At 40.0% G+C, this 15,492-nt stretch overlaps 1 protein-coding gene across 3 annotated transcripts in view; it reads right to left on the bottom strand.

Annotated features, from left to right (window-relative positions):
* The window catches only part of crtc1a (CREB regulated transcription coactivator 1a), a 48,808-nt gene that overhangs the window by 7,041 nt on the left and 26,275 nt on the right, over positions 1-15,492 (bottom strand). Inside the window, exons 5-14 of one of the 3 annotated variants that reach the window (XM_028021750.1) lie at positions 13,950-14,044; positions 12,801-12,886; positions 12,681-12,721; positions 12,025-12,203; positions 11,712-11,857; positions 10,209-10,301; positions 7,487-7,582; positions 4,864-4,965; positions 520-603; positions 251-428 (exon numbers count right to left, since the gene is read on the bottom strand). In XM_028021750.1, coding sequence (XP_027877551.1) covers positions 251-428; positions 520-603; positions 4,864-4,965; positions 7,487-7,582; positions 10,209-10,301; positions 11,712-11,857; positions 12,025-12,203; positions 12,681-12,721; positions 12,801-12,886; positions 13,950-14,044 — 1,100 coding nt within the window. Of the gene's footprint in view, positions 1-250; positions 429-519; positions 604-4,863; positions 4,966-7,486; positions 7,586-10,208; positions 10,302-11,711; positions 11,858-12,024; positions 12,204-12,680; positions 12,722-12,800; positions 12,887-13,949; positions 14,045-15,492 lie in introns of all 3 variants that reach the window. The other 2 variants (XM_028021749.1, XM_028021751.1) reach the window with 2 other exon arrangements.

The raw sequence follows: 15,492 nt of genomic DNA, 5'->3' as shown, positions 1-15,492 counted from the left end.
TGTAAAAAAATCTGCTATTAGGCTCCTTTTGCTGTCCAGCTATTAATTGATTAATCCAAAATCAATCACAAGCACTGTATTGATGTTAAGTCAAGCAGAAAGGCCTGACTTAAGTTTAGGGAAGTGATCAGGTGTGCAGACTGGACTCAGACAGTGTAACAACATGAGGCTCACAGACAGAACTCTGCAGTTTCAGACGAAACTGAAGATTTCTGCATGAGCAAGTCTAGACAAAATGTTGAAGAGGCACCTGTCAGAATGATGTTGGGGATGTTGCCATGGCTACTGTAGCCCAGCTGCTGGGAGTCCTGAAGGTTGCAGTGGCTGGTCAAACCCATCATAAGAGCCTGGGAGTAGTTGAGGGTGGAGGTCTGGCTGTACAGGCTGTCAGAGCTGATGGGGGTCTCCATCATGTTGAACTGCTCCAACTGGAAATCACAGAAAACATTTTCCATTCCAACCTGCGTGTATTCTTTTTGTGAAAACACACACAAGTGCACGCACACACACAGCATGGACCTGTTGTGACAGAGTGCTGGCCTGAATGGACGGCAGTTGCTGGTCGTAGAAGTCAGCAAACACACTGCCCAGGATGGAGTTGTGCTGCAGCAGAAAAACAAGATCTGATTGTTATTTCTTTCCAAACTCCTGAGTGACAATGAGGAGGGAGCAGTGGAAATACGGTGGATGGAAAAAAATACAGCAATACGAATGTTTCAGGTCACCTCACAACAGGGGTCTCCAAAGTGTGCCTCGGGTACCCTCTATTTACACATCCTGTTAATCGTTTAATATTGCAGAATAGTTTATTGTAGAATAAGTAAAAAAAATATTTTTTTGTTTGTTATTTTTGTTTTCATTTATTTTAACTTTTTTTTTGGTGACCCTTTTTGACTCAACTGTTTTGGCCTACTTGACAAAAAGTTTGGACACCCCTGCCTTACAATAATGCAAAATACTTATCTTCATTAAGTTGTATATGTTTGTCAAACACCATCACAAACCACTTCATTCATGTATTAAAATAAATATCAGCCTTTTTGAAGTTACTTTTTGTTTTCAATCCATCTGTTAGAAGTATTCTGTAACTCTATTTGGCATTTTTAGCTTCAAGTAGATTTATTTATTTATACAATTTTATATTGCAAAATTTCCCCCTCCCTCCAAGTGACATAAATAAAACAAGACAGATACACAAATTAACTCAAAAAATGAAAAAACAATAACTTATCAAAAATAAATATAACCCCAAATATTTTTTTTTACCATATGTCTGATGCAGAATTAAAAAAATAAATCCAACCATCAACATCAATGTCACCAATCTCAGCCTCTCTTGAGTTCATAAAAGATTGTAAAAATAAAAATGATTTTGCGTTTTACAACAAATGCTAAAGTAACGCAGAAATGGACATATTTTCAAAGTAAAAAGGAACCTTCCAGACAAAAAGCTGCACTTCTATAACAACATCAGTGATGTGAAACCATCCAAGGACACCTTGAGTGGTAGTAGATTTAGTGGTGAGCCAACATTTTAATGACGGTCGACAACCATTCTGTGGGATCACCATCATCTACAGACAACCTTTACAGTCCTCAGAGCCATTTTTTGCCCTCTGTCCTGTTAAACAACTCAAATGTTCCATGACCTTCTGAAAAAAAAATAACCTAATTTTTAAAAATAAATATCTGTTACAGGAAATTTTGCTTTAATTTTTAAAGCACTGCCATTTTATTTCTATTTTCAGGTTTTAAAATAAAGAAAAACACCCATTGTTCACAAAACATGTGGATAAATACATTTTGTTCTATGACAGCAGTTTGATGAAGATAGTATGATCAACATGGAATCAGGTAACAGCAGATTTTAGCTAAACTTTGGGAATTTGAAATTCTTGCCTAACTACTGTATATTGTCCAGCTTAAGTCTGGTATGTTTGCTAATGGCTATGCTGTGACAATGCCATAATAAACTGGTCCATGCACAGACACACAGTTAAAGTGAAATCAACCCAGAGTCTTTTCAGCCTGGATCTCTTGCTCTAGAACATTTCAGATTGTACGGTAACTGAAATAAACATAAAATACATAACTGATTAATTAAATTAACTGCCTGTATCAACAAAATCATCAGAAATCAATCAATTAATACTAGATGCCATATTCTCTTGTAGAGGTCTGTGGATGAAATACTGTTTGACAAAAAGAAACTTTAGTTCGCTGTGATAAAGGGGAGGAGATTCCTATGGCATTTTCTCCTCCTGTTGTTTTTTGGCCTTGATGTTTTAATTAACACGAACCCACTGGTGACGTAAAACCCACAGAATAAAGGGAATGACTGAAAATGTTGTCCCCTTTATGACTCTATGCTTTCCTCCCTCACTCTACTCAAGACAGTTCACTCAGAAATTTTCTTTTGAATGTCCTCACAGACTCAGCAGCATAGCCTCCCTGTTTTGAACATCAGCTCCTCAGTAATTGGATCATCTCTTCAGTCATGCTGGTCTGAAAGCACATCATGGCTGAGTGCTGCACATGTTCCTACAGGACAGAGCAGGACAGCGGTGCCCACTGTTAGGCAGCAGTGGATGACCTCAGGATTATAGCTCAGCCCCTGCAGCACAAACTCAGCGGGACTAACACACACACACACACACACACCCACACACATGCACACACACACTGAGCAATTCACCTCACCCATGTCCCTCGCCACTGTTGTTTCTGTATCTCTTTTTCATCTCAAGTATACAAAGCCCAGCTTTAATACAGTCCAAACAAATTTTAATTTATATTGCAGTTGCAGAGCTCTTTGTCCTGAGGTCTTCTGGCCTTTTTTTCAACTGTGACTCATAAACCTCTTCAGAGTTCAGCTTGGGTGTGTTTGGCTCAACATGAAGCAACACATTAAGATTTGGGTTCTGTTTTTTTCCATCTTCCCTTGTTGTTAATTCAGATGCTCCAGTCTCAGATTGGTGCTAATCAACCAATTGTTTTTTTTTTTCATTTATTTTTGTGCATTTAAACCCCAAGTTGATGCCAAAATTATACATACCCCTGGCTAATTTAAAGGCCCTGATTACAAGGCAAAGTTTAAAGTAGTAGAGGTGTAGGAAAAAAAAAGGATTCTATGGCAGGGGTCTCAAACTCAATTTACTCGGGGGCCGCTGGAGGTAGAGTCTGGGTGAGGCTGGGCCGTATTCACACACACGGTCTCCTCAGCCGAACCTTTCTGATTGCCTATTACCATATTTGGCCGTAGTCAGGCGCTGTAACAGCCGTAATTGTGTAGTGTCTCCTTAAGATACTCTAGTATTGCTAATGATGTCAGAAGTATGCGCCACGGCTTCTCTGTAGAGAGCATGGGAGAAACGTGCTAGACGGACATGTTAGCTCCCTAACTTTTTAGTAATGTTACGGGTTGTTTGGACGCTGCTCAATTTTCATGTCCGATAATATAGCAGTCGTTCAACCGGGCTTTGTAAGGTTGGTGAAGAGCGTATTTATTAAAGGACAACACTGTGGAATTCCCAGTACCAGTGTGGTTGTGAGTTTTTGACCGTCCTGACGAATCTGCCGCCTCCTCTCCTCCCTTAAACACAACCCAAGCGTTACAGCGCTTGGGTTGTGTTTAAACCTGGCTGTCTCCGCCTTCTTGGTCGCCTTCAGCGTCCATTCTGCCATTTGACGCTTGTGGTGTTTTGGTGCCAGGCCTCAGCTCCCCTCCTTTTTGCACATTTGAGTTTGTCTTTGTTTTTGCGCTTCAACACTTCCATATGCTCTCACACACCACACCACAGCATTTGCATTACACCACTGATACTTACATCCCCGATCCATTGTTATTTTTGTTAATTAAATATTCCGTTTTATGCACTTTAACCACTGCATGATCTCCTGTTTTTGTTATGACCTTGAGCCAGTCGTAACAATCCGGGACGAGCTCCCAATTCTTACGACTGGAAAAAATTGGAATTGACTGAAAGGTTTGCAGTAATTCCCAGACTGTGAGCCACTACTTTTTTCCACAAGCTTTCAACAAGCAATGATATGGCTATCGTATGGATTCAATATATTGTGCATTCAAGTGTCAATTTGCCTTGTGAATTAAGAGTGACAAGGAAAGAGAAACTGAGGAAGTGTGTGACAAATAAAGCCACCTCCCAGCTCATTCATACTTTGTTGTGTTGCAGAGCCACAACAGACAAGCATCCGACAAACAAGAACAACTTCAGGCTGCAGCAACAAATTGAGTTGCAATGCAAGCACCACAAAAGGTGCAGAGAGTGGACTCACATCAGAAAACAGCTATAACACTACACAACGAGGACACGGAGGGCTTCACAACACTGCAGGCTAAATCTGGGCAAGATATACTAAAGAGTTTGAAAAGGATTTGCCTTTCTTCATCTTTTCCAAGGGTGAAAATTCACGGTATAGTGCAGATTGAGAAAAGAGGGAAGGAATTTCCTGCATTTACACTGTAAAAACAAGTCATCTGTGAAGGTCTCCATGACATCAGGAGACTCTTCAACTTCGGTGGAGTTCTGCACGGGATATGGAATCTGATGTGACAAATTTGCATATATACTCATGAGAAGCAGGGATAGATATGCATTGAAATGTGACAAGCTTTGAGTTAGAGAGGGGCACTTTGACTATGTGTGACCGGATAGAAATGAAAATATGTTGCCCAGATCTGCAGTACCAACAGAAACGAGTTCTGAGGGAGGAGGAGATGTGGGGTGGGGGATGAGCTGGGCAGCAGCCCCAAGCGCCAAAAACAACCACAGAACCACGATGGAACAGACGGTGATGTCAACACAGAGCGAGCCCTGGGCTTGTCGGCTCACACGCCCTTACTTGAGGTGAGCCTCCGGGTGAGAAGCCTTGATTGGAGACGGGAGAGGTTGGAGACTGATTGGCTGAAGACCCGACCCTGTGGCGGTACTGCAGGGAGGCAGCCTGACACGAGAGGATACATCTGTTATTCAGACAGGAGCACCTTCTCCAATCATGTGCAGTTCCGTTCCTCTCATACGTCAACATTTACTCTTAAACCAAGTTTTCTCATGTTACAACCACAAACGTTAATGTATTTTATTGGGACTTTACACGCTGGATCAACACAAATGACCTTGTAATTATGAAATGGAGGAAAATAACACAAAGCTATGATTTCCTGATTGTTTCTACACTACAAATTAGTCTTTGGAAAGTGTGGCATGTACGTACTTTTGTTTTGTTCCTTTTACTTTAATGCCCATAAAAACCCAGTGAGATCCATTGGCTCCAAAACTCATTTAGAGATGCTACTGTTGCATAACATTTTGACAGAAGACAACTTATAATTTTTGATAAATCTCTACTGCGGGAAATGTATTGTCACTGTTAAAGAACCAACATTTTATTTGTATTTTTAGGCTTAAAAAAAAGGAAGAAAAAGAACGGATGCATTTTTTATAGGATGCTGATCTGTAGAAAATTATTAATTATGCATAAATTTCCAAGCTAAAGACAAGATAAATATTACTGGCAGTTTTAGTGTTACTGTGTTGTGAAAATCCAATGAAATTATTCCATGAGAATGTGATGAAACCGGGATTTGTTATTATATCTACAGTATATTTAAAAACATTAGTTGGTTCTTCACTATTTTAGACAAATTTATAAAGAGCTGTTGTGGACGACCCAAAGAGCCACTTGCGGGTCTGGAGCACCAGCTGATTATCTAAACTGATAAGCCTATCAGTTTAGACCAGAGGGTCTAAACTGATAGGCTGGACAGAGACAGAGTTAATCAGAGAAGCAGGAACAACAGAGACTCACAGCTTTAGACGGGAGAACCTGTTGACATGACAACTACGAGTCCTGCAATTCAGAAATCTTGTCTTTATGAAAGAATGCCAGGAAAAAAGTCATTTTGAAAAGAAGGCCATGAGAAGTCTAGTTTGCAGTTTGCTGGAGGCCTTGTAGGAGACAACAAACATGTTGAAGAGGGTTCTCTGGTCAGAAGAGACCATTTTTATTGGAGGGGGCTCTACATGGGAGGATCACAGTGAACAAGGTATCAATGAAACCATGGTGGAGGCAGCATTATGCTGAAGGGATGATTTCTTCAGGAGGGAAGGTAGATTGATATAAACACCAGAAAATCCTGGAAGAAAATCTGACTAAGACTAAACTCACACCTATAATGGAGTGGGTTTATATTGAAGCGTGTTCATGAGTTAGAATGGCCCAGTCAAAATCCAGGCCTAACAGACTCCACAACTGATGTTCACAGACACTCTTCATTCAGTTTGATTGAGCTTTAACTATTTTGCAAAGAACGAACAAAAGTTTACAAAGCTGTTAAAACACATAAAGGCTGTAAATGAACCTCTAAACACTGCATACTCTGATGTAGAAATGTGAGTGTGGCTCCTGGAATCACAGCTCTCAGTGTTCAGAGAGACTAGAAAAGAATGATAATGTCTATGTCAATTTACCATCTAGATATTAATGTGTGAAAACATATAAAACCATACTGCTGGCACTTCTCCTTTGTGCATTACTTTGTGTTGGTGTATCGCAATAAAATACATAGAGGTGTGTTGCTGCCTTTTTGCAAAACACGGTAATGGAATAAAAAAGAAATACTGCACATCTCTTCACTGCATAACAAAGCTGGCAGGAAGAAACAGGAAGAACAGCAGGAAATGATTTAAAACAAGAAAAACTGCTAGAAATAAAACCAAGGCACAAGGGATCAGACTGACCATCTGTTGTCTTTTGAGCTGCATAATTTTGCCTCTTTTTAGTACTGTTCCAAAAACAAATCAAAAACGTTGATTTTACTGTGTACATTCAGGGCTGTATGCAGCCCCATTAAAGAATATAAAGAAAAATCTGAAGGCAAACCTGAATATGCTATCCCATAATGTTGTCCACAAACATGCTCAGAGAGAGACAGCAAAACATGAATGACCTATTGTCCTGCTACTTTAAATGTAATAGAGTTGTTGAAGTTGTTAAAAAGCAGCTTTATAAACAGATAAAGATTTTAGATTGTCTGGCAGGGCCGCTGCTGTAGATCTTCAAAGTCAACATTTCTGAGCCTCAAGTTTTATGTATTCCTTTTTTTCCGTTCATTCCCTGGACAAACTGGATGTAAACCACTTTTTCATGCACCTTCAAACTTCAGCGTTCATACAACGGCAAAACTAAATATGCTAACAGGCAGCTGAATAATTTTGTAGATGAGCATAATACCATGTAGATTTTAATTGAATTTTAAATAAGGAGAATAGGTTTGCACCAAGTTACACTTAAAACCCCTAAAAACTTAAAACTGCTTACCACGGACACACAGGGACAGAAATCTACCCAGTCATACCATCCGACTTAACTCCCGAGAAAGTACAGGAACCAGCCAAAGTACGGATTCCTTGTTTCCACTAACAAAACAGATACTGTTAAGCCATATGGGCTGTGCACTGCTCACCGCATTCATGTCGATGGTCATGTTAGTTTGTGCAGATGTCTGGTTGTCTGACGTAGAGCAGGAGTTCACAGAAGATGGCAGCTGGACTAGACTTGTCTGCTGGAGAGGAAGCAGTGGAATCACAATAAATAAGATTGTCTCATAATACAACTACAGAGAGAAGAATCCTCTTTAAAGGTAGAAGACAGGCTTTGGTGTGTCATGTAGATCAAGGCAACTGTATTTCCTGTTTTTTTTTACACATTGTGTCTTCCATTTGACAAATCTTAACCTAAACAGTTTGTGATTATGCTGCATTATTAGTGCCAAAATTAGGACTATTGTGAACCCAGTGGTTCACAATAGTCAGCAGGTGGCTTCTTCCTTGAAGACATCTGCTGATATGATTAATGATATGCTGGCATCAGTAAAGGTTTCATAAATCACAAACTAAATTTTAGATATACTGCTTTCAGTGCAGAAAAATATAGTCCATGCTTGAAGAATCTAAGTATCGAAGTTTTACAAGAGCAAATTAAAGATGTTCAAGGTAGTAAATGGGAATCGCCCATTTGCCATTTACTATACTATAATCAGAAGACTCAATCGAAAGTCAACTTCAGTTCCGTATTATACAGCATGTTTATGCTTAATGTGTTACAAAAGAACATGTCAATAAATCTATTATATGTTGCTTACAGATATTGTAGGTCAACCGTTTTCCTTGATAACGTTTTCTTCAAAAAAGAAAAGTACAAGTTGTGTGTGACCAACCTAAGCATGCTAGCTGTTAGTCTATTCAAGACTAATGCTAGCCCTTTCAAGGCAGAAACTAGATTATCTCTGCTAATGGACAACAGAGGAAGCAGGCACTCCAGTGGGTGACCCACCTCGGCATGCTAGTCACTAGCCTCTGCAAAGCTAACGCAACTAAGTAATCTTCTTCTCATTAGCCATCGTCGGCTTTTCAGTTACCAGCACTAGACAGTCATTAATGAGATCAGTAGCCATCTTCAGAATGAATATAGCCTCCTACAACAAGGAAGTAGCCACAGCTAGGTGTGAAATAGTCTTAATTTTGGCACTAATACTGAGCAATAAATGATATCTGTTTGGGCTTAACTCCATCCAAAATAAGCTAGTAAACTAAACCTAGAGTAAAACATCTTCATTAATTCCATAGAGAAACAGTCTGTGACACGTATAAATTTAAAAATAGTCTTGTTACACCACCAGAAATATTTTGTGATGCTCCTTTTCTGTTAAATAATGATGGAAGATCGATGATTTGTAATTTTATTTGCCGTTACTGTGTCAACAATCAATTGTGCTTACTCTTATAATACTGAGATATTACAAAGCCTGAGTCAAAGTCCAGACCTCAAACTGAGTAAAATGTTGTGATACCAGGTACAAAGAGACAAGTACAGAACCTAAAGTCATCAAATGTCAATGAAAGTGAAACAGCATTGTGAAGAAGGGTGGCGAGAATTTCTCTACGATGATGTCAGTAACTAATAAGGTTGCATTAAGATCAATAACTTCAGATTATTGCTGCTCTGCTGCAAGATGAAAAGTAATGAATCACACTTATTGCTTCTGGATTTTCTGTCATGAAGTGCGGGTGTAGTGGTGAGGCAGACGCGGTGGAACCAGGTTGCAGTGATGATAATGATATTTAATAAAAAATAAACGGTACAAAATGTCCAAAAGCCAGGCAGCACTGCTGAGCGGAAGACCTGGGCTCAACTCAGGCAGCGACAGGCTAAACGCATGGACAGACGACGGACTGAGAATAACATCAGACGACAAGGACCCGACCGAGACGCAGAGACACAGGTGACACTAAATACACAAGAGGTAATCAGGGAACGAGACACACCTGGGAACAATCAAAGGGAGACAGGACAACACTCAGACACAGAAAACTCAAAATAAATACACAGAAAAACACAGATCCTGACATTTTCACTTTATGTTAAGTTCAAAATATGAAAGAATGGTCATGTGACTTAGCAAATTCCAAAGGGGATTTCTTTCCACTACGCTAGCATCTAAATATATAAAATAAAAAATGCACTCCTGATCAAAATGATAAGACTGGGGAGAAAATGACTCATAGGTAGTAGAGTAGTATCAGAATTTTATAACGGAAAAAAAGAAACATGAGCAAGAGACAAAACAAACAGAGAAGACAAATTAGAAATTGCACTTGAACTCAAGGATGCACTTCAGCAGATGATCAAAGGTTTAGGAGATTTTCTCCAGAAGTCCAAATCTGTGCATAAATCTTGCTTTCATATAATTCTCCGTCATATTCCTCTGAGGAGAAAAGCAAAAAGCCTTCCTGTCTTTGATTTTTGCAGGACTGCTGAGCTGCACAAACAAAACCTCTTACCACACTCCATCACTGATAAGGTTGGACATTTTAAGACCGTAATTTCAAAGAACCTGTGAGCTATAGGAGGAAAAAGCCAAGTCATTTTCCATCTGCTCAGAGCCCGACGTGGCTCAGAGCAGGATATCTGTGGTCTTAAACCTTTGATCAAAGAGTTTTCAACAGCATTTTTTGTTGTTTACTCTTGTTTCTTCTTTTGGCAATTTAAAGCATTTGGTTATGATGCAGCAGCAAGAAATGCTAATACTTTTTTCCTGCTCTCAGAATGTTAATCGGGAGTGTAATGTGGGATCAGGTTAACTGTTGAACAATTTGCATAACAGCTGACGTTGGACAGAAACTCACTTGCTGGTTCTGGTGTGTCTGGGGTATTGACTGCTGATTGATGAAAGAATACTGAGACAACTGTTGTTCAAGATTCATAGCACTGATGGCCGTCTGGGGAGAACACACACATAGACACACAAAAAAAACACAATCAGAGGTGACATTAATGGACCCTTGAAATATTAAAACGCTAACAGAAATGCAATTTTCTGGATGCATCCAGGATTGAATTCCCAACCTCAGGACATCTGATGTTTGTCTTGGCCCCTTTTCTTTCCGCACACATCTTGAAAAAATACTGTGAATGAAGTCCACTAGCACTACAGATTCTTTGAAGAGGCCTATAGTGTGAGTCTACTGGGTAACAAATCTGGATTTGTTTTAACTAATTAGCCATTTTTAACTCTTTAACATGACAATGTTGTTAATGAAATAGACACTGCTGCAGCTTCAGGTCTGTGTCTGAGTCATTTAACCCAGTGGTCCCCAACCACCGGGCCGCGGACCAATTGGTACCGGGCCGCGCAAGAAATATTGAACTACTTCCAGATCTTTTATTTTGAAAATCCTAAACCAGATTTCACCGGTTACGTCTTGCGCGTCAAAATTGAGCCAACTTGCAGCAGAATGAAGACCCCCCCGGTCTGCAGCAAAATTGCGAAGGGCTGACCGGTCTGTGCGACTAAAAAGGTTGGAGACCGCTGATTTAACCTATGCTGGGCTGGGCTAAGATATCACCAGATATTTCACCGGAGAGCAACTGAAACAAAAGTCAGAACATTTTACCTTTTTGAAAACAGAGCTGAATTCATGAAGCATCAGATGATATTTTCTGTAAGTTTTAAACAAAACTTTAACTGGAACCGCACTGAAATGTTACAGACCCATTTATCAACAAGCTATTATTATTTATTTATACTTTGCCACGCAAACTGCTTCACATGACAAGATTGTCATTTGGAACATGAGATGTTGGCTTGCCAACTCAGTACCTCCAAAATACATGAGGCATCATCTGCGATGTCTTTGCATAACATTTCCAATATCTCCAACATTTGAGCCACATCCATCTAAACAAGATTTAATTTTGTTTCTGTTACTTTGCTTTACTTTTAACAATTAAAAGATGGAATCAACACAATGTTTTTTTTCTTACACTTGGTGAGTTGGTGATGCCTGAGTAAACAGAAGGATGTTGCTTTTAAACCCAAACTGCAACTTCAAGGAGACATCACTATGCAAATAGAATTTAACACTAATGAAATAGCAAGCTGAAAAGTATTTTATTTATCATTAACTTGATTTAAACAGCTGAGATAAATTGTTCTCCCGTCCATGTCCAATTGAAAGCTTCCAACGACATGAACTGCAAATAGCTTTATTCATGCCACCACTGACAGGTTTAACCTGCAGATTCTTTTGTAGATTTAGTCTCTTTTTCTTTGATGATTTCTCCATGCTTGTAAAATAAAGTAAAATAAGAATTTCTCTGTCCCAGTTCCTTGTTGGAGCAGAGAATACCTGGGATAGAGGGAGTTCTGGAGACGTTTGTGAGAGGTGCAGGTTCTGCTGCTGGTGTGAGTCTCCTGCATTCAGGATGAGAGGAACCATGTTCTCCTGGCCAGGCTCCATTTCCATGGTTACTGTTGGCTGAGAAGTGTCCCCTCCTACCCAGTACAAAAAACAGCACAAGGGAAGTCTTCTTAAAAGCACATGAAACTGGCACTAACAGAAGTTTGAAATGAAAAGCCCTGTAGAGATATGTTTGAGATTATCAGGAATTAGAACTCAGCAATAAGTTTTGAATGAGTCCATGGCTCCATGTGAGGAATACCTGGAGTCTGAGTGCTGCCGGCAGAGCCGAACGAGACGGTTGCTGTGTCGTCTGAGTCCAGCGGGGTGGGCAGAGGGGGAGGAAACTGGATGTTGGTCAGGTCAGGAAGAGAGCCGCCACTGTTGTGGGCCCCTGGTTTCAGAGACGTAGCCATCTGCTGCTCTGGGGTCGGGAATATGCTGCAGGAAACAGACAATGCTGTGAATCCAAGAACGCTGGACTGGACCGCACTCATCTTTTGGCTCATTGGCTTTCTGGCTGTTAAGCTGATAAAATGTGTTTTAATTGAAGTCAGATGGGTTTAATTCAAATAGAAATGTATTTTTAATATATTTGTTTACCACATGTGTGTGAAGTAGAGCTACTAACGTTAATGCGTTAACACATGCATTTTATCTGAGTTAACCTTCCATTTTCCTTTTTCTGTGAAATATATCACCTTTTGTTCGTTTGTCCCAGTGACGGCACTGAAGCTATAATTTTAAAAGGGTATGGTCTGTAAGTCTCTATTGTTTCCAGGAGTCGAATGTATCAACTCCCAACCGTTCACACACTGAGATTGGCTGGTATACACATGGTCCAACACACAGAACGTCTGCAACAATCCCCCATATATTTTTTCTCCTTTCTTTTTATAAAAGCAGAAAAATACTCACTGGATGCCAGGAACTTGACAGGGTTCATTCTGCGACACATTCTGAAGGGACAGAAAATGACAGCAAAGGTAGTGAGTGGATCCCACAAAGATCTGAAAAATCCTCACATCCAGTCTCTACCTTTTTACAGTCCCAGCTCTGCTTCTGTCCGTCTTCATCAACCTCTTGCTTAAGGACTCCAGACCCTGGAACAGTGAGGAGGAGAACTGGACCGATGGAGACAGAAAACAGTCCTTTCAGTCTCTTTGCTGCACAGACATCAATTCTATTTCATCTCATAATGAGCTAGAGCACATCAGCTCATGCTAATTGTGATGCACTTATATTTAGATAAAAAAGAAAAGCTCACTGACTGTAATGGAAAATTTTACAAGGTGCTCTTCATCCCTCTTCTGCTTTAGGTTATCTGCATAGTCTTATCATGATATTGGTCAATCTGCTCTCAGATAGACCTCTGCAGTACCATATAACAGCAGGGGAGAGCTCCTTCATCCTGGAGGCTATCTGTTACTTCCCCAACGTAGAACTTATGTGCCCTCTTTAGCATGAAAGAACAATCCCCTATCCTTAACAATTAACAAATGGCAAGGCCATCTGTGTTGGGCTCCACAGAATCCCTGGTACATCACAATCGGGGATTCACACTTATAGCCCAATCAAGTCTCTCTTCTCTCACCAGAACCTATAAAAGGAAGCCAGATACACTGTTGGTCAGAGCAGACTTGACAGACTCCTTTGACTCTGTATTTCTTTTCTCACCTTGCAAGGTTTTAATAAATTTCTTATTTCTTCTCATCTAGACTCTTGTTAAAGTAATTTCTTCCATGACACTGACATAAAATAAAAGTAAACAAAAGTACAGCTGAAGCAGAATGTGTTATAATCACAAAAGATAATGAATACAGTTTCATCCCAAGCTTCTAAATGAAAAAAAAGCCATTAGCCACATGTTCCCACCAATCAATTTTCCTTCTACGCCTTCAAAGCAACATACAGCCCCTTTCATCATGCACTGGAGGGCACTCGACTGAACCATCAAGAGAAAGTAGCAACACAGCACACAGGGAAACAAGATCACAAAAAAAACAGCCGTCCACTTCAGATCATACGCACACGCCTCATTAGGAGCACAAACTAATTGATTAAAGGCAGAGCTAGCAAACAACTTGCGCTACATACAGCAACTTAAACCAGTTTAGGACACCGAAACGTTCCTTTACCCATGGTAACTCAAAAGAAAAGTATGATTAGTGTTGCCATGTCCTGTACCTCGTTTTGGCTGAAGTTCCTGAGAGCCTCCAGTGAAGGAGGCGTGTTGTGCAGGAGTCAGAGTGCTCTGATGCAGGGCTGAGTCTGAATTTGTCCTGCAGGAAACAATGCATACAGTGAAATGTAGGAAATAATCTAGATCAGTGGTTCTCAAACTTTTTTCAGTGATGTACCCCCTTAAAAATATATTTTTAGTCAAGTACCCCCTGACACGGGCAAAACATTTTTGGAATTAAAAAGAGGTACAGTGCTGTAAAATCACTGTCTGATTTATTAAAGCCAAACAACTTATATCAGTGAACCTGACAAATACATCCATATTGCAAACATTGCATGGTTAAACAAAAAAGAAAAACAGAAGACGGTGACCACCAGGAAGGTATAAAACCAGTCAAACCGTTTTATTTTAAAGGATATTGAAACTAAATACTGAATATAAAATTCAGTGCATGAACACACATTTATATTTTATCGAACTTTTTACAAAATAATTTTTCCCAAGACTTATTATGAGGAGCCTACTGATTTTTTAAAGATATTTTGAAAAGCTTCACGTACCCCCTGCAGTACCTCCACGTACCCCCAGGGGTACACGTACCCCCATTTGAGAACCACTGATCCAGATAACAAGCAAATTAGCATGTGAATATGTCATCCATAATGTTGTGCTTGTTTACTCTTTGAAAGAACAAAGTTTAGTTTTCAAAGGTAAAAGTTGTCCTGCATGAGGAAAAGTGGGTGAGAGAAGAAGATAGAAGTAAGAACCCTCTGCCCCAACCTGCCGTGTCTGCAAGCGGCAGACACGTCAGGCAGACACTAGATTTGACTGAAATATGCTTCTGCAGGCTTCATGCATAACTTGGGTGCTACTGAAAAACACAGCAAAAGTTTGAAATATTTATTATCAAGCCTCAAAATGTTGATTTATGTAGTAGTATGGAGTAAGTAGTTGCATTTCTGTTACAAATGTGTGCAAAAGTTGGTCAATATTCCACTGATGTAAAAAACAAACAAACACCAGGCCATACTGGATGTATTTCTTTTAAATAAGTAAAATCACATGTGAATAAGATTGTATACATTAGGTCATTAAGAAACATGCAGCACCATCATCCTTAAACTACTTCCTGCCATCGTCTTTTTTGTGGTTTGCACCACAGTCAACATTAACTCATTGATCATGTGACTTTTGTGATGCCAATTTTTTTAAAAGGTTTTGGTGGCTCTAGTGGCCTTTATAAGAAGGTAGGTCGACAGGAAAGAGAGTAATGAGACTATCGCCACAAGGACTAAGGCCAGTATACGTGGGTCATGCTTTGCCCCTATGCCACCACAGCAGCCCATGATGCCAAATTTTAATTTAAAAACAAGTTTTTCAAACTCAATTAAGCAAATTTATTTTTGATATATCAAATGGCGTAATTAACACGAAGACGCCAATGATGAGAAAAAACATTGGCGTTCCCTCGCCCGGATGCGGGTCACCGGGGCCCAACTCTGGAGCCAGGCCTGGAGGGGGGGCACGATGGCGAGCGCCCGGTGG

The sequence above is a fragment of the Xiphophorus couchianus genome, chromosome 6 (assembly GCF_001444195.1).
Source record: "Xiphophorus couchianus chromosome 6, X_couchianus-1.0, whole genome shotgun sequence".
NCBI lineage: Eukaryota > Metazoa > Chordata > Actinopteri > Cyprinodontiformes > Poeciliidae > Xiphophorus > Xiphophorus couchianus.
This window is presented reverse-complemented; position numbering and strand designations above follow the sequence as displayed.